Source organism: Aptenodytes patagonicus, chromosome Z (assembly GCF_965638725.1).
Source record: "Aptenodytes patagonicus chromosome Z, bAptPat1.pri.cur, whole genome shotgun sequence".
Classification (NCBI taxonomy): Eukaryota; Metazoa; Chordata; class Aves; order Sphenisciformes; family Spheniscidae; genus Aptenodytes; species Aptenodytes patagonicus.
This window is the reverse complement of record NC_134982.1, coordinates 24,826,161-24,852,063: the sequence shown is the minus strand read 5'-3', so window position 1 is coordinate 24,852,063 and position 25,903 is coordinate 24,826,161. Positions and strand designations below refer to the sequence as shown.

The following is a 25,903-nucleotide window of genomic DNA, read 5'->3' as shown; positions in this document are numbered from 1 at the left end:
CTGCGCATCCGCTTCCGTCGCCGCCTCCTCACGCCCTTCCCGCCGCTACCGAGCGAGCGCGCGCGCGCGCGCGCAGCCACCGCACGCGCCTCCCCACCTCTGCTTTTTTCCTCCCGCCGCGGCGGCGCGCGCGCCCGCCCTCGCGCCCCTTGTCTCTCCCACCCGGCGGCGGCTCTGACAGGGACGGGGACGGCGTTTGCCGCGGGGCTCGCTGCGTCTCGCACGGTAAGGGCGATGCCCCGTCTCCGCGGCGAGCACAGCTCTGCCGGGGCGGGGAGGCTGCGCGCCGCCTCCCCGCAGCCCCTCGTCCCCGGAGCTCGGGGGTGGTGGGGCGGATCGGGCCCCGTCCGGGCGTTCGGTGGGTCCGAGGCGGCGGGAGGGGCGGGGCGGCGCGGCCGCTGTCCCCGCGGTGCCGAGGGGGGTCCGCGGGCGGCGGGGCGCCCCGCTTGTGCGGGGCAGACCTGTCCTCCGGGCCTGAGCGAGCGACCCGGGCCTGCCCGGGAGGTGGGCGGGGTGGGGTGGGGTGCGGGGGGACAGGGATCGCGGCCCCCAGCCGTGCCCGTGGCCGTGGGGGCGCGCCCCAGCCAGCGGGACCCCGTGCTGCCCGTCCGGTGGGGCGTGTCGGCGGCCGCGGACCAGGGCACGGCGGCGGCCGCCTCCCCGGCCCTTCCGTGCGGGGAGCCAGAATACGGCGGCCGCCGCCGCTGTGCACCCCCGGCAGCCGCCCCGCTGGCGAGGAGCCGCCTTTCCCCCGTCCTCACGGCGGCGGTTGCTCGGCGTGGGTTTGGCTGCGCATCGGTTTGCTCGGGGGTTGTGGAGAGAAAGTAATCTAGCGAGGGTTGACCCTGGTCTTGCCATTCATTTAACGCTTTTTTTTAACCTGCTTCCCCTGGCCACTGGGTAAGGTTGTGCCCTTTAAAATCGAAATGGTTTAAGGAAGAATAACTTGGAAAGTTGGAATTAAAATTTACCTCAAAGTTACGTAACTCCCAGCTGATGCTGAATGCAAATCAGACTGAGCCAGTAGTGTCACTAATCACAAGTGTGCACTGAGGTCACAGCGTTCCAGTTTTTGTCCAAAGTTAATATAAACCGTTCAGCAGCACAATGTCAGAGAATAGCATACCTTTTGTTAAAGTGGGCTTCTTTATGTCATTATATTTATCAATGTGGCTTTTTAATTGATTTTGACTTCAGCATGTGCTCCTGCTTCCAAATGCATATGTCTTAGAAATAAAATCCAAACTATAAAAGAATAAAAATGAAAAATAAGTTACTAAATTATTTTAGCCTCGGTGAACTCTCCCGCAGGAATGAATCTGAGGAAATCTGTGCTCTTTTGCTGGTAGTTAGACTAGATGATTGTAGGAGTTTTCCCTAATCCATACAATTTAACCACTTGTTTCAAGGCATCGCTTTATTGGGCTTTCTGGTGAAGGGTAAGTTTTTGTGTATTGTGTGTACTTCTTAGGGAGGTCAATGGGAGGCTGAAATACTCTAGGAATTCATTTTTCTGCAATAAGAGATCCTGTTGTTTTAAGACATAGGAGAAACTCGTCAATTTCAAAATGTCATCAGTCAAACGCTTGGTTTATGCAGTCATCCATTTCTTGAGAGAGCAGAGTCAGATGGATACTTTCACTCCAGATGAACAAGAAAGCTTGGAAGGTAAGTGATAAAGGTGCTTTTATATATATATATATATATATATATATATATGTATAATACCTACCCATGTGTTAAATTGCTTGATGTATATTATCATAGAAATTAACTGGAGTGATCTAACTGAAACTGCCACCAAATATTATCTGTGAATAAGATCATGGTCTTAATGTTTCTGAGATTATTAATTTTAAAACATTTCTCACTTAAAAAATGTTCTAAAGTTACGAAATGTGTACTACCTTAATTTTGAGCAACAGATACTTTGAATCACATCAAGTAGTGCTATAATGCAGACTATGGTAATGATTTGTGTATGTGTCCCACAAATTTTTGCCTGCTGATTCTTTTTCTCTTTTATGTTTGGTTTCTTTCCGCATTTTGTGTCTGATAGTAGCTATGCTGGCCACGGAGGAAGTAAAACAGTTACCATATATTGGTTTTGGTATATGGGAAGAACTCCTGTTTCATACTTGCAAGAATTCCATGTAATTTATGAGGGAAGGCTAAGAGATCCTAAGAATACGGAAAATAAAATAAATACTTTGCATTTCTTTTTCACTTGAATAGTGTTTCCAAAGAGCGCATGACAGTGAATATTTTCAGTATGGTATAGTTTCTAGCTAGACATAGCTACAGAAAGATGGACTTCTGTGTGTATTCCTCTGTTGACAGACATTCATTAAGTCTTTGTAACTTCATAGTATCTGTCTTTCTCCTTCATACTGCTCTTACTCCTTTTCCCTAATTCCTGGAGGCTTCATAGCAGGTGGTATCACAATGTGGAATTAAGCAAGAGAAGAACAAAAAGTCATAATTCTGCAATGAGCTTTTCATAGCATCTATTTAAAAGACCTTTGCACTGTTTCAAGCAGTCTTTGGTTGTATTACTCAACCAGAGGAGGAATTTGGAGGTAAGAGGGGGAAGTCTAGGACCAGCAGTGCAATAAACAACATCCAGGCAGTTGATCACTGAGTTACCTGAAATCTGAGGTGTGGAGAGTAGACTTTCCTGAAGTGCAAAGCAAGTCCTGCTTCTCAGAGGCATAAACTTAAAAAGATAAACCTGTAGTGTGCTTCCTTCCAGTGTCTATTGGTTTTACAGTGTACTCGTTCACTAATGTAAGCTAGGAGGAAACATTTCTGTCATGATATTCAAAGGATACTCCCAAAAGAATAAAAGCCAAAAGATTTGGTTTTACATCAGAATCTGGAACATTTTGTACATTCGAAAAGTGGTAGTCATCTATAAGTTTAACCTGTATCAGATTATGATGATGTTCAGCTGATGAAAGAAAGCAGTGTTTTTGGAAATCATATAATGAGAGATTAAGAGTATTCCTTTTGGTTTTATAATAAAACTGATAAACATTGGGTTATGACTGAAAATTTACCTGATAACATGTTTTAGAGCTGCCTTAGCCAATGTCTGTATGAAGGAATCAATTTTAAGATTCTGTTTTCTGAACAAAAAATATTATAAAAGCTCAGTTGTGCTTAAATGCTGATGTAAAATTTACCATTTTAATACAGATATGAAATCCTAATTTTAGAGCTGTACCCTGCCAAAAGCATGGTACCATATGCTATGCGTTAGAGGATAGGAGGCGGGCATTCTGAATTATTGAGTCATTTTAGTTGTGCAGAATATCTTTAGTGCATGTAGAGTAGCAATAGCCCAAGTCCCACCCATTGAAGTGTTTAATGTTAGGTGGAGACATAAGGGGTGAAAAAATTTGACTGATGTTTTTCATTGGTACCTTATGTACCTACTTGGTGTCTATGGAAAGATAAAACACTGTATGATTAAGTATCTGTGCCAGGAAGTAATGTAAACAGTTCCCATTCCCCACAAAACAACAAAAAGAGCTAGAACATTACAAATAAAATTGAGACTTTATCAAAATAGAAGTCTACCATGTATTCAAACTCCATTTATATTGATAACCTGCATTCTGCATGTTTGAATTATATAGCGACGTCAATGATAGTGTAAATTTCCTCTAGGAATTTTGTACTTGCATGATGAATAAAATGCCTTATTTTGAGAACGCAGAGTGATTGCAAGGTAGATGGAGAAATACACTCCCAACAACCTAGGATCTAGAGCAGTGATACAGATTTCTGGTGGTTAATGCTCAACTCTGTTGTATGAACTAGAAACTTCACTTCTTCCAAGTTGTATTTTAGACAGTGTGTTTAAATGGCAGTTATTTCTCTTTCCTGTTTACAGTTTCTATTTTTTTTTCCTTGTCTATAGCACCTATTTCTGTGGGATTAGAGTAGAAACTCTTTACAATGTGCACAAGGCTGTGATTTCTTTTTTCTTACTTCTAAGATCAATGTACCACAATGAATTTCTCTAAGGCAGTGTTTCCAAAACAGTGGAATGCACCTGTTAAGGTGAGGGATGCATGTAATACTTGAGGTGGGGAAGGTTATGTGTAAGATGAAGCAAGATGATACCGAGTACTGAAGGGGCCTCAGCAGCCCAATTAATATTCATTATTCAGTGATCAACAGCCTGCATGTCTGCTGTGATGCCTTGATGTTGCTTGCAACTTGTGCTTGGACAGCAAAAAATCCTGGAGCTAATGTGGCGCTGGGGATGCTGAGCTGGGCTCCAGCATAGCCCAAGTGCTCCTGTTGTCAGGTAGTAGGTGTGTGTGTGAGCCCCAGCTGTTCAGCAGGGAGGTAGGTATCCGTACTGGTTTGCAAGGTGGTCAGTACAAGCTTCAGCAACTGCCGAGGCCTCTGAAAGTGGGTGTGATGACGGAGATAATAGGGAGGACAGATAACTGTGGCCTTTAGAATCAGACACAAGAAGAATCTTAGATTAATAACTCACGTGGTGCAGCAAGTCTTTCCCAATGTACTGATGATACCGAGCTTGTGGCAGTTGACAGTGCCTCACTTCGATAATGGGTTAGTGAGATGCTGGCATCTAGTCTCTTGAGATTCTTTTCAGACAAAAAACAAGGCTTCGCTCCTTTGATTTTACTGGGGTCAGGTTTTTACGTCACATTAAAACACGGTGGTTATTGATCTTGTCAGAACTTAATACGTCTTCTGATTTGGAAAAATTTCTGTTTTGGATATGTTTGTTTTTACACAGGTTTCTATTGTTGGCTTGCATGTTAACCAGTGGTTATTATTCTAACCTATGGATTCATCCCATAAGAACTCCTGATTTTGTTATACCTGTGGTAGATAGAATATAAGGATTATAAATTCCACTTTTCACTTAAAGGAGAAATGTGGGAGTTCACTGTAACAACTGATTATTTCATGGAAATGCTTACTAATAATAATACTATACTCAGGATTATTTTGTTTAAGCATAATTTGCACTGCTGCATGTTGCAAAAATCTGTATGATAGAGAGTTGGTGTCACAGACTTAATGCCTTGAGAAAGATAAAGAAGGGGGCTGTATTTTAAATGTATGCAAAACTACAAATGAGGTGATGCATTCAGGAAAGGGAATGCCTTTAGGTGAAAATAAGTGTGAGGGGAAAATTGGTAAGTATACTATGACAAGTGGCTTTCTAGTAAGTCATATAAGGAAAAACGAGATATGTAATTCCACTGATTTTATGATAGGCCTGGTAATAAGTGCTATTAATATATAATTCAGAATTTAGCACAATCAGTGCTTACTTTACAAGAATTAAGTTTTTCTACATAGCAGGAGGCAAAGGAGTTTAACCCAAATCCTTCAGCACTCTTACTGGGTAATTTAGAACCCAGCAAATTGATACATTTTTAGCATTTATAGGTTATAGGAACAAGTTGTATGCATATTTAGCAATGTATTCAATTGTTACATGTTATCAACATTAATTTTGTATCATACTTGACTTTTTCTGAATAATTTCTATTGTATGTTATCAGAGTTTTAAAAAAAATTACATCTTCCAGGTTTTTATTTTACAAGTCTACTTTTCCCCCCTTTCTCCCAGCTGTGACGTAGAAAATAGGCTCCTCAAACTGGACTTACTGTTGTTAACTTTCAGTAATTTTACTTTTCTAATTTTGGGTCAGTGTTCAGGTTCATTAAAATGCAAATAAAAATTCAAATGATATTTGAATATTATATTAACATTGGACTGAAATGCAATTTAAATTCTAAGATTCAGTTTTTATTGATACTTAATTTGAATTCAGCTACTCCTGGTAATCTATAGTTCGAGTTAAGAAAGTCATTTTTCTGTTCAAACTAGGCCTTACAAAGACTACTCTTTGTTCCTCCTCAGTGTTCAGTCTAAAACATTGTCCTGGTTTCGGCAGGGATAGAGTTAATTTCCTTTCTAGTAGCTGGTACAGTGTTTTGGATTTAGGATGAGAACAAAGTTGATAACACACCGGTGTTTTAGTTGTTGCTAGGTAATGCTTACACTAGCCAAGGACTTTTCAGCTTCCCATGCTCTACTGACTGAGAAGGCTGGAGGTGCACAAGAAGCTGGGAGGGGGCACAGCCAAACTGGCCAAAGGGACATTCCATACCATGTGACGTCATGCTCAGTACATAAACTGGGAAAGCTGGCCGGGGGGGGCCGCTGCTCGGGGACTGGCTGGGCATTGGTCGGCGGGTGGTGAGCAATTGTACTGTGCATCACTTGTTTTGTGTATTATTATTATTATTATCATATTATTATTATCATTTTATTTCAATTATTAAACTGTTTTTATCTCAACCCACGAGTTTTTCTAACTTGTGCTCCTCCAATTCTCTCCCTCATCCCACCAGGTGGGGGGGAGTGAGCGAGTGGCTGCGTGGTGCTTAGTTGCCGACTGAAATTAAACCACGACAAACATTTAGATGATATACCTTAATAAAAACATTCTGCTAGATTCTCAAGATGATAGGGAAAATAATTATATAATTTGAGATACTATAATTACCAGAATACATATGTATATAGGATTCTATATAGTAATTGCCATTGATCTTCTTTTGCCTAAAAATATGTGAGCACATTTAAAACTTCAGTTAAGTATTTGGCTCTACTTTTTAAAAAATTGCTTATTGTGAGTATATTTGCTTTATTGAAGGTTTGGGAGGGCCATTTAATCCTTACACAATAGAACATGTGAAAGGATACTGCAGATATATTTTCGTTTTATAGGATAAAGGCTTGTGATTAATGAAGCATTTTATTAATAAAGTGTCTTCGAATGAATATATTTTATTCCAAAAAAAGATAAGAGTAATAAGTATCTTGGATTTATTCTTTACAGTAAAGATAAGCCATTTTCTTCCAACTATTATGCCACACAAATATATGGCAGTTGTGGTGTTTTGAGGTGGGGTGTGTGACACATGCATAGTTGTATTACAAATTGTGGTGCTTTTGTTAAATTGTCATATTTTTATGTTTTTTAAAAAAAAGACATTAGATTATTGAAAGAATTGAAATAAAAGTTTTAAATTGGTTTAAGAATAATGGCTGAACTATGTATAGATTCTGTATAGCTTATCCTATTTTTCAGCAAGTCAATTCTATGGGGATCAGCTAGCCTCTCTTTATATTTTATGTTCCAAAGAGCTGCTTTTACTAGCTGAATAAGGAAGTGAATCACAGCTTAATAAATAAATTAGCGAAATTACACTTCTATTGAGAAACTAGTGACATGCTCTTTTTTTTCTTGTAAGTTGCAATTCAGTGTCTGGAGACTGTGTTTAAGATTAACCTGGAAGATACTCATCTTGCACCTCCACAGCATTTGATAGAAATGTTCACAAATTCTTTTCACAAGGTAAGAATTTCATTTAGATTCTAGAGCTGCTCTGCCAATATGTGCTAAGATTTCATATTGTATATACAACCTTAAAGTGCTGCATAGGTCAAAACGATGTGGAAACTTGAGGAAAACATGAAAAAAGTGAAATTTCCATAAAAGCTAGCAGAATAAGAATCTTCTGGGGCAGTGGGAGGAATTAATTTCAGCTAGACAAGGACAATTCCATATAGAAAATTACTAAACAGTGGATGTCTCATTCTCACTTGAAGGATTTTACCCTTCAGTTAAGCATTTTGCAATTCCCGGAGATAAATGTATGCAGAGTGCTTGAGGTCATTCGTAGTTTGCTGATGCTTCTCACTCCCATCTGAAAATAATTTAGTTGTTCAGTTTTAGAAACATCTCCATGAACACTAAGCTTAAAATGGGAACTTCAAAAATGTGGACTAATAATACGTGTTATCTGGGATCCCCAGTACAGGAAGCACAGGAACCACCAGGGTGGCAAATAGGAGAGTCAGAAGTAAGAAAACCAAGACTGTACAGACATAATCAGCTCTCTTCCCCTTGACTTCCTTAAAATGTGTGGTGAGCCATAAGGTTTTTTTAGTAGTAGAAAGCAAGCTATCTTTCTCTTCTAAGGATGTTTTAGGGACGTTTAGTTCTTTCATACTTCCTTTGCACTACAGAAAATCTGGTTGCTTGTTGATACAATGCTGCCCAGGAAGAAAGAAGTTTTTAATAAAATCAGGGCTTATATTTTAATGAAAAAAATCTTGGTTTGTTTACATACAGAATGACATGTTGCCTCTCTCAGATTCTTTACCAGAGGATGTTGAAAAGGCTGACCAACTGAAGGATGAAGGTTTGTAATAAACATAGGAATAAACATCTTATGCTTTTATTAAGATTTTGGGGTTATCATGGATAGTGACAGTATAGCAGCTGGGCAACACACACCCCGCACAAAAACTTAAGCTTACATTCTCTGGTGATTGTTATGTTTTAAGAGGGCTAAGTGATTTGCTCCATCTGGGGTTTAAGAAAATATAGTCTGTTCTCGCCCTTGCTCAGGAGGTTGCTTAAAAACTAAGGGATAACACCTGAAGTCCTGGGCAACATCCCTGAGTAGTAGAAGCTTTAAAGCATGAACAGTTACTGTCCTGTGTATTACAGATTTCTCTGTTTGTCCATGGAATCGCTATACAAGTTTCTACTTTATATTGAAAAGGTTATGCGATATCAAGGATTATGTGCTAACTGAATGTTAAAACATTAGTAAAAACCTGACCCAGCTGAAGCCAACAGAAAAATTCTTGTGAACTTACTAGGGTTAGTATTTCACTTATGTGAAATACTTTGTGTGCTCTATAAAAATTGCAGAAAAGCCAGTTGTTTATTTTCCCTTTGATAGATGTTATTGCTGTTATGTGAGGAAAAGCAGCTGTACCATAGAAGTGTTCACTAATGCTACCCAAGAAGGAATCCATTTTATTTCCCCCCAAAAAGAAGGGGGAAAAAAAATGGCATGTAGCACTGATAACTGATATGAATTGTATCAATTACATCGATGCTGTACAAATCACATTTCTTATGACCTGTTGGATTTTCAGATATTTGAGTTTTGTAGAAAAATTAAGTAAGTTTCTAATTGCAAGGCAGATGTAGGCTTCTCAAAAATTTCAGGCTAATGATGTGGAAAAAGTTCTGCTGTTTTTGCGAATGAGTTCCATGTCTGTCTTATCTTAAAACTGGTCATCTGTAGTCATGAATGCAGTCCACTACTGGCTCTGAAAGTAAGTTTTCCTAACTGTTGAAGTTGCTCATTAGCTCTTTAATTCTAAGGATAAGGGCTCAAACAAGGTTAGGTCATGTAAGTTGTAACCTACCTGCTGTGCATGCTGGCTTTTCATTTTGCTGTCTGTTACTGCTGGCTCATGGAAAGTGAAGAATACCTGTAGCACTCAGTATGGTTATTGGACTGTAGGGATATTCAGCACTTTCCAGGTGTGGGTGTTATAGCAATGCCTGTTTTAAATCTGTGGCTTCTGCCTTGTCATCTGTCAGCCCACAGGGGTTTGTGAATTAGACTGAGTAAATGAAATTAATGTGTGCTGTGTGTTAGTCTTTGTGTGGTGTTACAATTCCATGTCTCTACTGAAAAAATTGAAAAGGTCTAAACTTCAACAAAGGGCCATTTACAGTGTCAGCTATCAGGGGCATTAGTAAGCAGTTTGGAACTGCTTGAAATGCCTCTGGTTAATTTCCCATAATAAAATTGAAACTTCTGTACTGTTTTCTAATGCTGCTCTGTCATATTAATCCTCCTCATTTTCACACATGTATTATCTGTCACCACTATCATGCTTTTCAGTTATGAGTACTTTCTGCCCTGAATTAGGGACATAAATTAGATAACTTGGGGAAGTCCATTTGACCCATATCTTCTATAATACTGTAATTCTATAACTCTGTCATTTCCTTATTTCTATCTGTATGTCCTTACCAATGGAATAACTTCCCTCACCTTTGTAGCCACCAGCCTGCTCCTCCTCTGCTCTCAAACCAGCCCTAGTACTTGTAGAAATTGGCTAATGAATGGCAAAACAAAATCAGATAGCTGAGTTTTCTTTCTTGGTTGTTATAAAACCAGGAAGTAATATACCCTCCAGACTAGTAAATACTTGAATTTACTTGCCTACCCTTGTGTATCACTTGACACTTTGGCTTAATGTAAACAATGTAAGAGCACAGATTACGTGCAGGTTTTTGTAGTGCAACAGTGGCTTGATCCTAAAAAGATATGGGTATTACCACAGTATAAATTATAACAATAGGTAGTATTTTCATTATGGAGGACACACATTCAAAAGTATAACCATTTGTGGTTTTTTTTAATCTTAAGAATTTTTGTCTGGTGTTAAAATAAAATATTACAGTTGCTTTTCCTTTTGTCCTGAATTGCTTAATCTCAGCAGAAATAGTAGGTCTAGCTATTTTTCTGTTTTCCTTTAGTCAATTTTGAGCTGGAGAGAGACAGAGAGCAAAAAAGGTACCCACTGATACTAGCTCCAACTTAGCCCTGTACCCCAGGTCATCTTTAGTTCAGAGCAGTATCAGAGATTCCAACTTTGATAGTCATTGATGGCGGTTTTGTTTTAGAGAAATGATAACTGCTGCAATCTTGTTGAGTGCAGCTAACTTGCAAGTCTTTTATCTGACAACAGGATTTAGTGTACAGACCTTTACCTTAGATCAAAGGAATGATGTGTAGATGGTGGACCTGAAGAAATGACAGGTCCATATATACGTTCTGTGTATATTTTGAAAGTATACACGCAATTACAGTTTCAGTTTGCCTTCTCACTGGCAGGGATTGCTGACTATAATTATGGTCTAGTATATCACTATTGAGAAGAGGTGATTTTGTACTACCTTGATGATACTTAGTTACAGATCTGGTTTTGTTTATTAAGCTCTCCATGTTCACAAATAAATGCAAGTATAGTTGTTTTCAGTTACTACAGGCACCTGGGACTGCTTGCTCCACGGTCTTGCTTTCTGTCAGAGACAAAATGTTGCACTCACTGAACTTTTCCAGCCTTTGCTTATGCAGTTACCTACCTCTGTAGTAACCTGTTGACCTATCCCTTCTTTTGCTTATTTTGGGAGAGGGTTGAAATATTTTGCCAAAATACAAGGAAGTCAGTGGAAGTCTATAATTTTCCTGACAATTTCTTGACATTGCTGGGAAACCAAGGCTTCTGTAGGATCCAGCAGGCCAAAGATCCGTAGTCGCAGGACCAGGGACAAACTTAAGCTTGGGCACTCTGATCTAGGACTTTTTCTCTACTACTCTGTCATCAGGAAAGAAAGAAACTATCAGGACTGCCCTGTGTTGGGGAGGAAAGAATGTGTAAGATATCTTTTGTTTTGAAAGACCTTACTCCAGAATTTTCTTTCCATAGAAAAGTTATATTTTTCTATTTTTTTCACTGGACTTAAAAATACGAAAAATGAAACTTTGTTATAGAGTAGAAGTTCTGAACTTCGGTGAGAAATGTTACCTCTGAATCATTTTAGATTGCCTGTGCTATACATACTTTTCATTATCTTAATGAATTAATTATGTGGCATCACAAAAGTGGGGCTTATATGCTTAGTTTTGCTTTTGTTTGGTTTTCCATGTTTCCATGGATACTTACAAGCAAGTTGTTGGGACATGTGAGAAAATGAGACCAAAAAGGAATTAACATATATCCTATTAGTTTATGAGGCTTGCAAAGATAGTTAAGACTGATTCATCTGTATTAGAGTGGAACTGCAATTACAATTACACTTCTCAACAAAGGCATCTTTGCTTAACAGCAGAAACTAGCTGGAAGGTGTGAAATAGCAAGATGAGAAGGGGAAGGTTTATGTGGTGGACTACAATGTACATAATAAATTTTACAGACATAGTACATATTTTTATTGGCATTATTCCGTGCCAATTCTATTTAAAAGAATGTATCTCAAAAAACTACCTTATATAGATGCTATAATGTGGCTGCTCTATTTCTTTCATACGTAGCACTGTATCTTTTAACTACTTAAGAGCTTTTTATAATTTATTTCAGGTAATAATCATATGAAAGAAGAAAATTATGGTGCTGCAGTGGATTGTTATACTAGGGCTATAGAACTGGATCCAAACAATGCAGTCTATTACTGCAACAGGTAAAAATAAAACTTACACACTTTTCATTCCCAAGCTTCATTAACATTATTTTAAAGATAAATTGTGAAGTAGATCAAAACAACATGAGGCTAGAAAACCCCACTATTCAGAAAATTATCGTGTTAAATTTGTAAAAGATGTAAAGCAAAAGTGAGCTCATTCAGCATATCTGTATCAGTTGAAGGTGTAATATGGGCTTTAAAGTTACTTGTAACACTTGAGATCAGGTTTTTGTGAGTTAGGTTGTCTATATTAAATCATAACATAGGCTGTGATTCCCAGTCTGTTGAAAGTAGTAAGAGCCTTTTTTTCTGGTGTTCTAGTGATACAGCTGCCATCTCTATCTCCCCTAGTATTGACTTCCTCTGGAAAAAATAGCATCAATTTGGGAATACCGTTTTGGAGATTTCAAGCACTGTGTAAATACTCAGCATTTTTACGCATGACCTGTTGAAAAATAAGACGACTGCTGTTGTAGTTTCATTGTATAATCTATTCTTCACCATAGTGAAGACATAGTGACATGGGACCAGATGAAGTCTGGAAGTGCATGTTAACCCAGTAGCAGAAGTATGCTCTTTCAATATACTGCCCAGAAGACCAGCATAATTGCAAAGGCAGTATGGTCTATGAACCCTACTGGAACTAGCCTGCTGCTAGAGCCGCTCTGCTCTATACTCTTCAGTGCCTCAGTTACTGGAAGGATATATTAACTTAAGTGCTGTCAATCTGGCCTTGTGGCATTGTACCCAGTGGATTTTTCTATTTTTGGAGCTGTGCTTCCATTACTCCAGAGTTGAGTTTGTGATAAAAGTGAAAGATTCAGTGTTTCTTGGCAAGCATACAGAGAAAGGAAATGCACAGTTTACTAGTATTTTACATCTTTAGGACTTTCAAAGTGTAAATCATCTATTTTCCTTGAGAAAACTGATCACCTAAGTGATTTTAGGTATAAAATGGAAATATAAGAAAACCAGATTTAAAAGCCTCCCAAAAGCACCAAAAGTTTCCTCAGTAGAATGGGCTTAAGCACCAAATCTGTAATTGGCAAGAGTAGAAATACATCACTCTGTGTGTTACATCATCACATATCACATTTGTGAGGACCAAAATGAATCTTGATGTCAGGAAGCACAGTATTGTATGAAGTTATTTAAAAGAAGACGGGCAGTTGCTTGGAGTTTTGTGGGTGATGTGATATTTGAATATAGGCCTTATTCTTATCTTTCTTAAGCTAGTTGGGGAGCAATGGAGATGTATTGCCTTCAACAATATTGCTTTTTACTCACAGCAGTGAGAAAAAGAGAGAGCTGAGATGGCCTCGAAGTTTTAACTGGCCATGTAAATTTTTTGTAAACGTGGAGAAAACATTTTCTGTTCAAACACATGAGAGACTAAGCATTGTCTCCAGCTTTTATCCATACATCTTCACTGGCATCTGTGGAGTTGGACAACTGTTATGCAGCCTAAATATTTAAAATATGTAAGTAGTCCCATTCAGAAGAGATTTTAATCAAAGTCAGAAAAAACATGCAATTTGGAGGTTATCACAGGAGAAAGGATTGAATATAGTGATGATTGTAGCATCTAGCATTCCTAATAAAAAAGAAGAATGCTTTATGCAATGGAAATATTGTCATTTCTACTTAGTTTTTTAATCAAGGAAGAACCAATTAGAGTGTTTTGAGACCTTCCAAACTGGGGAAGTTTTGATTATTAATCTGTTCTAATGTCCTTTTTAATTTGGGCAAGTCTTTAATCTGATGTATAAATGTCTGCAACATTTCATATTTCTCTGGTATAGAGATGCAGTTGTAACTTAGTAATTCAGAGATTATTGAGAAATGTTATCTTGATTTACTTGCAAGCATGAGCTGCTTGCTAAAAAATTGAGCAGGGAAAAATCACAGCATTCCTTTGAACGGCAGTAAAACTATACTTCTTGCTGGAAAACGCCAATTGTATAAGATACTTCTGCTTAAACAATGATTTTATGTAAACTACTACTTGAGAGTTTCACTTTTTGTAATAGGTTTTATGATGTATTTTGTGCATAGTCATATGCTGGATCTAAACCAGTTCCTTAGAATTATTTATCCTTTGTGTCCTCAAAGGTGAGTGCATGTTCTCCAAAGCCCTAGTCTAGCAATGCACTTAAGCACATACTTAATTCAGAACATTTGCTTGTCCTACTTAACTGAGGAAAGCTGAGGCATTGCCTAAATAGTGAATGAAAAGTCAGGAAGATGAAACAAGTCTTAAAGTTAGTCATGGACATGTGAACATCCAAGATTGTTTTTTTTTTTCTTTTATGGTTTTTTTGACAAAGCTCTCTCCCTTCCCTCCTGTCTTCCTCTTAGGGCTGCTGCTCAAAGTAAGCTCAACAACTACAGTGAAGCAATAAAGGATTGTGAGAGAGCCATAGCAATAGATCCAAAGTACAGCAAAGCTTATGGGAGAATGGGGTAAGCTAATACAAATCTTAGTAAACACTGAAGACCCAAGTGTAAATCACCATAGATTTTCTGAAATAAGTGGAGCTAGGTTGTTTTACTTAGCTGACATTCTTGTTCTGAAAGTGTAGCAATTTTCTGAAGATGACCCTATCAGGCTGTCAGCTTTAAGTTTTATATACGTGGTTGATCTCAGCATTTTCATATCAGATTTCACTAGTTTGCAATTTTTTTTCTTTCAGTTTATCAGCTTTGCAAATTTAGTTTAGAAAGTCATGATGTGTTTTTTCTACCTCCTACCTAGTTATGAGTAATCAAATTTCTGCAGTTGAAACAGTGAATCTGTTAATGATGCTGTTAGAGAACAGAATCCTAAAAGTACTGGGGCTTCACACTAGCAGGAACAGAGGCTTAATTTCTCTGTTCAATACCTCTTTGGAAGCAGGTATTTTAGCAGGACTAAGCTATGTCCCTTCGGTAGTTTTTCTCAGTCATGTCTGAGAGATTAACAGTATACCCTCTTTAGGTGGTGGGTCTGGTTAAGTGCTATCTGAAAAAAATGTCAGGAATGTTCTGAATGGGATATCTACTTGAGTGAAGGGCCATTCTTCCAAGATGTGCAGCTTTGCATTTTCAATCATCAAACATGTTGTGGGTGTGGGCTGAATGCTGCATAAGGCTTTTGAGGTTATATCTATACTAGTAAATTAAAAAATGCTTGGGATTGTTCGTTGGGTCAGCTGGCACCAAATGGCCCATGTCCATGTTATTAAAATCTAGTTTGCAGTATGGAGTGGCCACATCCAAACTGCCTATTGCTAAATTGCATTGGCCTGTCTTAAATTCTGAACCATGCCCCAAAATTGTCTGGGATAATGCTTGTTGGCCTGGGATAAAACCATGCCAGGGGGCATTTATTTAAGATCAAAGATGATGGAATTCTATTACTTGAAAACTTTCAACAATACAGTTTATTTTACTAATATAAATGTAGCCTGACTGGCTTTTGAGATGATTAATTCCCTTTGAAATTTCAGGGACTGTTGAATTGGTTTTGTCCTATTTAACTCTCTTTAGATCATTTCTTGATATAGCACAACCCAAGATCCCCGTTTCAGTGAGATGGAGGAAAGCTACAGGCTGATTTAATTGGAAATTAAAGGTTATTTTAGAGTTTCGGGTGTAAGACCAGTGTGCCTTTTGATACACAATGTAAGTGGGATCATTCTCAGGCAATCAAGCTTCTCTTTTTTTGATTGTCTGGTTGTTTTGATAGAGGATATATTTTGAGCTACAAGTCATTGCTTAACTCGGCAGATGGATATAATAATACATTTGGCATAGGCTGAATGAGGAAACAGTGCTTGTTTAGTAATAACTGAAAAAACCAAGTGCAGAAACCACCTTCTCAACAAAAAGTCCTCATGAGAAAGCTGTGTTTTCTGACTGCATTATGCAGGCATATCAGTTTTTCTCAGGATTTGACAGAAACTCTATATGTCACAGAAAGATGCAGAAGTGTCACAGAAATTTTCAGAGATGGGAGCCATGTAGAGAGTGAAGTGATACTTCCAGCATGACCCTGAGAGAGCACTTGTCTGGGTAGGAATTGTGAGCAAAGAAACTGTCGCCCACTATTCTGACTTGTACTGTGTTCCAAGAAGCAGAATTTCACATGCTTTCTCTGTAAAAAAACATGATTGCATCACAGAAATACCAGATTGCATTTCTTGTCTGGTCAGAAACTATTTTGGCAAGTCAGTGGGCCAAAAGGGAGAACGTTTTTTATGGGAGTAACTGTGTTAAGAGAGAGAACATTACTATTGTGTGGATTCCTCCAGGAGCATTACTGGTAAATCCTTGAGTTTCATACTGTTACTGAGTTCATCATCACTGAGAGTAATGACTGTGACTGATGTTATCTAACACACTGAGCTCTCTTGCCTGAGATAAAAGACTAAGGTCTGTTAGTTGGCATTAGCACAGGCTTATCAACCCAGTCTGTGTAGCTCAGCACATACCAAAGGGGGACCGGAGTACTAAACAGCTGAATGTGGGTTACGCAGATCTTTCACAAAATGTGGAAAAGATCAGTTTAGTTTTGTGGTCAGTATAAATTGAAAATACAGTAGAAGATAGAATTGAAACTGCAACCAGATGGACTTCTAGAATAGCTCAAAGAAAGATGATGTTTTAAATGTAGTAGCTAATCAAATTTGAAAACAAATACTGTTTCAAAAGTAGTAGATCTGTCCTGTGCTCTCCTGAGCTGCTGGAGAAGAATGTTTTTCAAAACATTAAGCAGACTTCCCTGATACAAGGGTTTCTTACAGATGTTACTGCTATCCTGTATAACCCATTTGTCAAGCTGTTGAAGTAGAAGATCTGAAAGGAGAACCTTGCACTGATCCTAGGACAAAAATCTATTATGCTGAAACTCATGGTTCCAGTATTTGGTTTCTGGAAGCGGCAGAACTCACGTTAAGGGTATCTTCGCCTTACTTACCCATGTACCCCTCTGAATAATCTCTTGGATCAAAAGGACGGGAGGAAACACACAGAGGAATTCCTGACCTTATGCAAAAGTCACGTATGCTGGATCCAGCTCTCAAATACAGACTAAATCACTTGATGATGCCAAGGAGTTTTTAATGAAACTTGCATATATATGGAACAGACAATACAAGATGAGTTCTTGAGGGATCATCTCTTCTGCAAAAACAAGTGCTTACACTAAGTTGTAGTAGCACAATAGCAAAACTTGCTTTAACTTAGTGCTCAAGCTAAAAATTAGTTGTGAGATACTGTTTTACTTAGAACAGAAAATGTATCATTATCTTTTGACGGTCATTTATGTTCTACCCAGGGTTTCTTTATTTCACATTAGGTTGGCTCTGACCTCAGTGAATAAATATGAAGAAGCAGTTACCAGTTACCAAAAAGCACTGGATCTTGATCCAGAGAATGACTCTTATAAGTCAAATTTGAAAATAGCGGAACAGAAACTAAGAGACATGTCCAGTCCTGTAAGTTAGCTCTGTATCTATTTATTTACAATAGTTTTAACTGGGATTTTGTAGGCAAACTTATCTTCAATTGCAATTTGTTTGTAGACTGGAACTGGACTGAGTTTTGACATGGCAAGCTTGATAAACAATCCTGCCTTCATTAGTATGGTGAGTATATTTCAAGTTTTATATTATACTGTTTTTAAAACTGAAGTTTTAAGAACAACTCTTGTTTAATAACACAAGCAATTTTAATGCTTATTATAATGGCAATGGTTTCATTATACTGAATTTAAACTTTTCTAAGTCATTTTACACTCAAAACAAGAAGTGAAGCATAAATCTCCTATAATGCCTGTCTTATTTCCAATTGATTCTATCTTACTTATGAACAACAATGTGCACAGATTAGCTATGCTGTTTTTATAGACAGCATGATAGTAAAACACTTGTCAGCAGCATGGTGAAAATTTCTTTTCTATTCTCCACATAGCAGTTAACAATGAATACAAAGAAATCACCTTTTAAGTGAACAGCAGTTGATTCAGATGCAGTCTACCCAAGACTAAAGTAACTCTGCTTGGGGAGAACTACCCAAGTGACCTTTCTGTTCTTACTCTTTCAAATTATCCCTGACATCCTTAAGTGTGCAAAACTTCATGAGATGTGCAAACAATGAATATAAATAACATACAGTGCATTCCTTTACTTCCAGTACAATGGCAAATTGTGGTTTTGTCCCTCAGTAGTTTTTCTCCATGCATGGCTTTCTTAGCTAAATGGTATTAATTAACTTTGAAGAATGGAATTTGGAGAAAAAAATGTAAAAATACTTACTTCCTTTGAGAACTCAGTTAAAACTTTACTGACCCTCTGGTAGCTTCATTAGGACAGGGCATTTCAATCAGTACTTCCGTATGGAAATGCACTGCATGCAAGAGAGATCAATACATCTGCTCTGATACTGTGGTGCAAATAATAGAGACAGTAGGCAAGGAAGAAGTCAGTGAGTTCTCCGATGGCATTAGTGATTAAATAGCACTGGAACTCTGCGTACCACTTCATTGGCCACATGACTTAGTCTGCATCTGTTTAGAGTCAAAGATGTACTCTTCAATATGGAGCTAACTATGGGGAAAGGATTTTTTGCATCATTTCCAGAAGATGCCTGGTCAAGTGGATAGAACACAGGGCATTCAGCCAGGAACAAATTAATTATTTTCCTGTGGTATAGTTTTTTGTTTTATTTTGAAGGAGAAAAAAATGACTCACTGTCTGACCTTGAGAAAGTTACTTCTAGCCTCTATTTTGGGCCCCTAACCTTGATCAGACTTGTTACTGATGGAAGAAAGAAAAAAATCCTATATTACCCATAGGATTGACCTGAATTTGGTATTTTACATCCAACTGTAGACTAGAGAAAACAGCTGATTTACTTTTGAGATATATATATGGAGATATATTGATCAATAAAATGAATATTGTATATATCTGCTTTTTGTAGTACCTTTAATGAGAGTGAATAAACAGATACTGCATTGTGCCTATTGGTCTTGTATTCATACAAACACTGATTTCTGTAGGAATTATGTTACTAACTTTAAAACATCACCTGGTTTATTCTATAGTATCTGTCTGTATACACCCTTACACTATGGTAAACAGAATATAATTATTGAGGTATGAGTGAGAAATTTAAATAACCTCATGCTTACTACAAAGTAAGAAGATATGCAATTACCTCAGAAGATATATGTTACCACAAAACCATGCTACAGAGTAAGTCCACACTCTGGTTTACTCTGCACCATTTTGTGGCCATAATCTTAAGTTTATACCCAGTAGTAATAGTAGTTGCAAAACTGATTTATCCAGGCTGGGAACCAACAAAGTACAGACCTTTCTCCAAGAAGCCCAATAGAAAACCTTTGTCCTTGGAAGTCTTAAGTTAATTTTTTTTTTTTTTTTTTTTTAGTTTTCTGATACTGGGTTTTTATGTTTAATGTCTTCTTGTCATCTTTTTCATGTCTGAATCTGTAACCACTATTTTTTATCTAACATGTAGCAAATTGTCTCAGCTTCATATCCTTGAAATACATTCCTGTAATGATTCTTTTTGCTGGGGACCATACATCTCTGTGGACATAAACTTAGCTTAATTTTGTAATAACACATAGAATACAGCATGGGGTTTTTTGGGTTGTTTTTTTCCACATTTCTTCAATGACACCTAAGTAGTAAATGTGTTATAATTTCAGCTATATGTTGTCTATTCTAGGCAGCAAGCTTAATGCAGAATCCTCAAGTTCAACAATTGTAAGTATTAAAATGGACTACCATTAAAACAAATGTCTTGAGGAGTTTGAATTAATAAGAGAAAAGGTGGATAGTACTGTATTCCTGAAAATGTAATTTTGTTTTTGCTTACTGTAAATAAAACTACTTCCAGCTTATTTTCTCCCAGCATTTCAAAAAAGAACTACGGTTTATTGCTTACTGTAAAGGTCCCTGCATACCCCAATGTCAACACTGTGCTAACTGTTCCAGGATGTCGGGGATGATGTCAAACGCCATTGGTGGCCCTGCTGCAGGTGTTGGTGGCCTGTCAGATTTGTCCAGCCTGATCCATGCGTAAGTAAGAATTGCATAGTTTTAACTGTTACATTTGTAGAAGCATCATTGTGCAACATCTATTTAAAAGGGACAGTGTCAAGCCAACTACACTGTGGCCTGTTGCCATTGTATGCCTGATTATTATTAAAACTGAGAACTTCAAGACTTATTTTCCACTATCTTGTTTGTTTGCTTTGTACATTTCCATCAATTGGAATGACTGAGCTGCGTGCTCAGTTTCACTTTCTGGTTCTCATGCACCGTTTACTTTCTAAATGCCACTTACTAAAAATGCTCCTTTAAATCTTTAAGTACTCCTACACGTGCTTTCAAATTGTGTTGATAAATTTACTACCCGATATCCCAGACACTAGTTAGAAAAGCTACAGATTTACTTAGCACAGGTTGCAACAGGTTCTGCTCTGGCATCCCTCCATTTAGACTAGGAAAGCTTCAGGGAACTCAGTATAATGAGGAGTAGCTTTTACAAAAAACAGGACCCAAGTCTTTTATAGTATAATAATGATAATCCATCTGGAAGAGTCTGCACAAAACCATGCCATTTGCTTATATGGCAAGACCTCTTAAAGGGCATACAATTTTACTTTATTTCAGCATTCTAGCCTGTTTCAAACTATTTTTAAGTTTTGCCCCTTCAGGGCAAAAGTAATTTATAATTCACATCCCAGACAGGAATGTGCCCCCAAAAAATCAAGGGCTGTTTTAACAAAAACCAGGTACTACACCTAGATCTATGAAAATGGTGGCTTTCCTTCAACCTGCACTGTGGTTTAAAGGAGTCTTGATAATTTGCTACCTGGGCAAAATGCAGAAGTTCAGAGAAGCCATGCCAGGCTATTCATGAAGTAATATGTTTTACTCACTTGCTTTTTCTAGTAAACCAGTGTTATGCTCATTTTTTACATGGAATTAATCTCATCTATTAATTTAACTCTTAAGCTACAACTGTTCTGTCATTACTTCAGTCATACAAGACATAAAGGTGTAACTGTATGCTTGCTTTTTACTAATGACATCTTGCTCACAAGTACAAGCTGGCAGCCACACACTGTATTTCTGGAAAAACTAACATAAGGTTGCACTTCAACTACAAGCGTAGTTACCTTAAACAACTAGAATGGATCCTCTCAAAAAGAAGGGAGCAAATCACTGGAGCAGATTTGTTGCTAAATTTTAGTTTTATGAAGTAAGGTAATACTTTTTCCTCCATGTTATCAAGTAGAAGTAATAGTCCTAAGGAATGAAAATGAAGATCTGATGATAACCCTTTTTGGAGTGACTTTAACTAGATAAAGTCATAATACTACAAATATCTCGATTGTGACTATACAGCAAGTTTTCTTTAGTCTTAACTTCCACATAATGCACCTTTCAGTTGTATTGGGAAATCCTGTTTTCTTACAAATGCTGCTTGTCAGTTTCTTTCACTTGTTGATTTTACTTAAAACTGTTCAATACAGGGGGCAGCAGTTTGCACAACAGATACAGCAGCAGAATCCAGAGCTGATAGAGCAACTGAGAAACCATGTCCGGAGCAGATCTTTCAGTGGCAGCACTGAAGAGCATTCCTGACTTAGAGGAGGCATGTGAATTGGAATGGTATATATCCCCAAAATGCATACCATAGTTAGTAGCAAAAGCACCATTGTAACTCTTCTGCTTGAATAGAAGACAGAAAATTCTTTGTGCGTGTTTGCAAACAAGAATAAATCTGTTAAACAGATCTATTGCACATAACTTGGAACATATCGTTTATGTACAGTTACTCCTCTGAAAATTAATACACTAAATAGGTGGTTTATTAAAATCTCTAAGTACAAGTCATTTTCAGTATGTGCATTAGATTGATCTCCAGGGCTACTGAGTGGGGAGGAGTTTTGTAGTGGGCTGATCTTGCATAACAGCTTGATTCTAAAAATCTTAGTGTAAAAGGCACATTATTCTTATGGTGAAAATCATTATGGCTGTACTCCCTGACAAATATTGAAACAGTAGGCCTATCTGATGTGCCCTTTTATAATGATCATAAATCACTGCTGGAGAATAGCGTACTTAATGCTTGAAAAACTCTTTTTCTTTAAGCCTGTGGAGGGGCCGTCATTAGTAACATGAAATATTTTTCAACTTCATTGGGCAGGAGGGAGGGAGATGATTGCATATGAAGGAGCACAAACTGAAGAGAAAGAAAACACTAATCCTGAGTAGGATAATACAGAAAAACCAAAACGAAACTTGGCTTGGGAAAGGAAAGAGTATTAAGAAGTTTTAGGTTTTTCTACTGCCACGTATACCCTCAAATCATGATGGTAGCCCTGGAGGTCAGTATTATGGCACTATTTTCCTAGGCATGGCAAACTGTATTACATTCTGTATGTATGCAGTATTTAACACATGCTTAAAATTCTTAACTGTAATAAGCTAAAACTGATCCTGTGACCGTACAAGTAACTAGTACTGAAAATTTATCAAAAAATAACTGCCTTAGAAAGAAGGATTCTCTTTCTATTCTTGTGTGGTAAATCACTGGCTTAAACAATTAAGGATTTTTTTTTTTTTAAGTTTCATTACACATATCTATCTTAAGTGATGGTTATATAGCCAAGTTAATGATTTTTCCACTCTATATTATTTCTGTTCCTACCCTGGCTTTTCTTGCTTATTTAATCTTACTCTTTCAGAGACCACTGCTTTTCTGTATTTTTATTATGTTAACTTTTTTAATTCTGCTTACTGTTCACACTGCTTTCTGGTACAAGGTACACTTGTTTTTACTCCGGGGATGTTCTCAACACTCACACTTTCCTCTTTGTATATCAAAAGTAATTTGAGGAGCCTGCTCTGATTCCTAAGACAAAGTGATCTCTGCTGGCCAGTTAGACTGGAGAAGGTATGCGGAGGAATAATGATAGACTCCCAAATGGAGAAATACACAGGAATTCCTGGACCTCAGACATTATATCTGATTCATCTTGTGGTCAAAAAAGAGCACCTCAGGTAGAAGCAAATGCAAAATTTGGGGCTAAGTCACATACTTGACTCTAACAAATGCTAGCTGTGCATCTGTTGTATGAGTCTTCCCCTACTAAAATGGTGGGGGGAAATACAGCTGGATCCAAGGAGAAATGAAAAGAATTGAAGAAAACACAAAAATAGGAAATCGGTATTACCATCTGTTGAATAAAGAGGTAAAGCTTAATAGAGCAACTTAAACAACTTTAAGACATTTTATACTTTATTCAATAGAGCTTGCCTATACACAGCATTAAAATGCTTTTTAAAATTCTCTATATAAGTTGCTGTAGCTGCCTTTTTGAGGCTGTAGAAATAGTTAAGCTTTACATCAAACACATTTCCAAGTAACAGCTTCTGACTTAACATCTGATGATAAAGAAGAAAATCCCTAACAGGATCTTTTTTCAGAGGTAGTTCAGATCCTGAATCTAATCCATTCAAGAAAACTGCTACTGAAGTTCAGTTACATTTTATAGGACAGGATACCATTTACAAGAAAGATCGATGGAGGCTGTAGGTGGGCTACAACTACTGTACAAACATTGCTTGGAGTAGTGTGTGGCGTCAGGAGAGAAGCATTGCTCCTAGCATATCTCCTGTTAAACTTCATGGTTCCTCTTAGTTCTCTCTCATATTTTCAGCTGCTCAATGTGAGTTTTACTAACTTTGGTAAGGGGAACCAGTAAATCCAGAGTGGACTGGACAGCACTGCAGTATCTCTTACGCTCAATTTATCCTTACTTTGTGACAGCAATCTTCATATGCTCAGTTACCTTTCTACTTTAAGACAGAAAGAGTGTCAAGAACCTCCTGAGAGTTCCTTAAGAACTACAGAATACAGTAATATTCAAAGACTGGCTGTAGAAGGTGCACTGTCAAGTACGAGCCCTGTAGCTTACTGGATTTATGGGAGAACTATCCCCAAGGTTAAAAGGAATGAAGCATTGGTTAGTTATCTGAAAACTACTCTTGAAATCATTGTTATAGAGTGGTAGCTTTCATTTCACATACTACAATATTGTCATGTTTAAGTTTTACTCCAGTATAGATAATATGTAACCAGAGTATTTATTAATAAACATTGATGGCATTAGCTAACCCTTTAGGAATGTGCTACAACTGGCACAATACTTAACTTGTAAACATTCTTTGTTTCTTGTATATTAACAAAAAGGGCTTTATAGCCTAAATAAAAAACAGTGAAACCAATAACAGGAGCTGTCATTACATGCTTTTCCATTGAAACCAGGAACAGAGGGATCATTTATGCTAAAGTCTATTTTGCCTTGAATAGGCTAGATTGTTTCAGAGAGTCATGCAATATGTCTTAATCACAGGGTGAGGAAGGAGTCTTTTCCTGTGTAATAACTGCACTTTATTTCGCACTAAAATTTTTCATCCCACTAGATCAAGTGGTAAACCACAATCCCCATAAATACTGCTTTAATTTAAGGTCAATTGCAGTTTATCATTCAACTGAGCAAATATGCATTTAACACCTAATTGGTTTTGTACCATTACTGTTCCATCAGCATATAAGTGTGGTAGTTGTTAAAGAAAATGTTTTGCACTCAGATTGTAAACTCCTGTAACCTGCTTGCATGGAATTATATTCTTCTAACTATGCCTGATCATAAAGACACCTAATGAAATACTCAGCTTAGAAATTGTTTCAGTTGCATTTTTGGTTTTGTAACAACTACAAAGTAAAATCACTCATGCGTAGTGAGAAAGAACTAAGTCTGCAGCTTTGGATTCATACACGGTTTCAGGGCTACAGAAAGTCATACTGGCAAAATACAACTTGTCTACCATTTCTGTACCTCTCCTACCTCTTACAACCATATGGTTACATCTCCTTCAACTTGTGTCAGTTTAACTTGAAAACAGATCATTAATAAAGTTATTTACATTTTTTGTCTGGATAGTTGTGGTTTTACTGCTTTAGTTTGTATCTAGAGTAACAGGTAGATTGCATTCTTTAAAATACCTGTTTATGTTGGTTGCTCTGCATTTTATTAGGTATGTAGGATACAGTTTTAATTTATTTTTTTTCCTGTATGGACTCATTCCCTCAATTTAGTAAGCTGGTCCTAAATTTATCTGATATTTTAAAATCGAATTCTACACTTCAAGATTTTATGCACAGGAAAGCCTTAAGTAAAATACTGTCAAAACTAACTAAGGGTGCTAAGTGCCAATATGGTAGCTGAGAAATATCACAAGCCAGTGAGTAGAATCTTTAAGACTAGTTTAACTAGTGTTAAACTAGGAAAGCCAGTCACCATTTTCTGTATTGAATGGCTACCTTTGGGTGACCTTAGATATTTCAGCCAAAAATATTTCCATCTTTTGTCAAAACAAAGCTAGGGAAAAGTACATTTCAGTGCTTAACCAAGTCCTGAATTCCTTCCTGCATATGCTTTGGAGAATTTGATCTAGGGCAGCCATGTGGGGTTTTTCTCCTCATTTTCCTAAAAGTCTACTCAAGTGCTGATGGGATGAGAAGGATAATTTGCACCACCTCAATTTAACAATAAAAAATGCCCAAGTTCTGCTATTTTAGTTTTCAGTTCCCTACTAATTGGGAAGTAACAGCCTATTCACAGCATGCCCTGTACTGCAGGGACGCACAGCTCTGCACAAGACTGCAGCTAATTGGGACAG

The 25,903-nt window shown here is 37.7% G+C and overlaps 1 protein-coding gene across 2 annotated transcripts; it reads left to right on the top strand.

The window, feature by feature from the left end:
• Positions 1-50: 50 nt before the first annotated feature.
• Positions 51-25,153, top strand: SGTB (small glutamine rich tetratricopeptide repeat co-chaperone beta). Of its 2 annotated transcripts, none has more exons than XM_076361695.1 (11): positions 51-225; positions 1,542-1,668; positions 7,321-7,424; positions 8,205-8,274; positions 12,029-12,128; positions 14,490-14,594; positions 17,470-17,608; positions 17,696-17,758; positions 19,869-19,906; positions 20,138-20,221; positions 21,685-25,153. In XM_076361695.1, exons 2-11 carry the CDS (start codon positions 1,569-1,571, stop codon positions 21,794-21,796), a joined length of 915 nt encoding a protein of 304 aa, XP_076217810.1. In that variant the 5' UTR covers positions 51-225; positions 1,542-1,568; the 3' UTR covers positions 21,797-25,153. The 2 variants fall into 2 exon arrangements, with proteins under 2 accessions (XP_076217810.1, XP_076217811.1); XM_076361696.1 differs by having other exon boundaries at positions 1,472-1,668.
• The last annotated feature ends 750 nt before the right edge of the window (positions 25,154-25,903 follow it).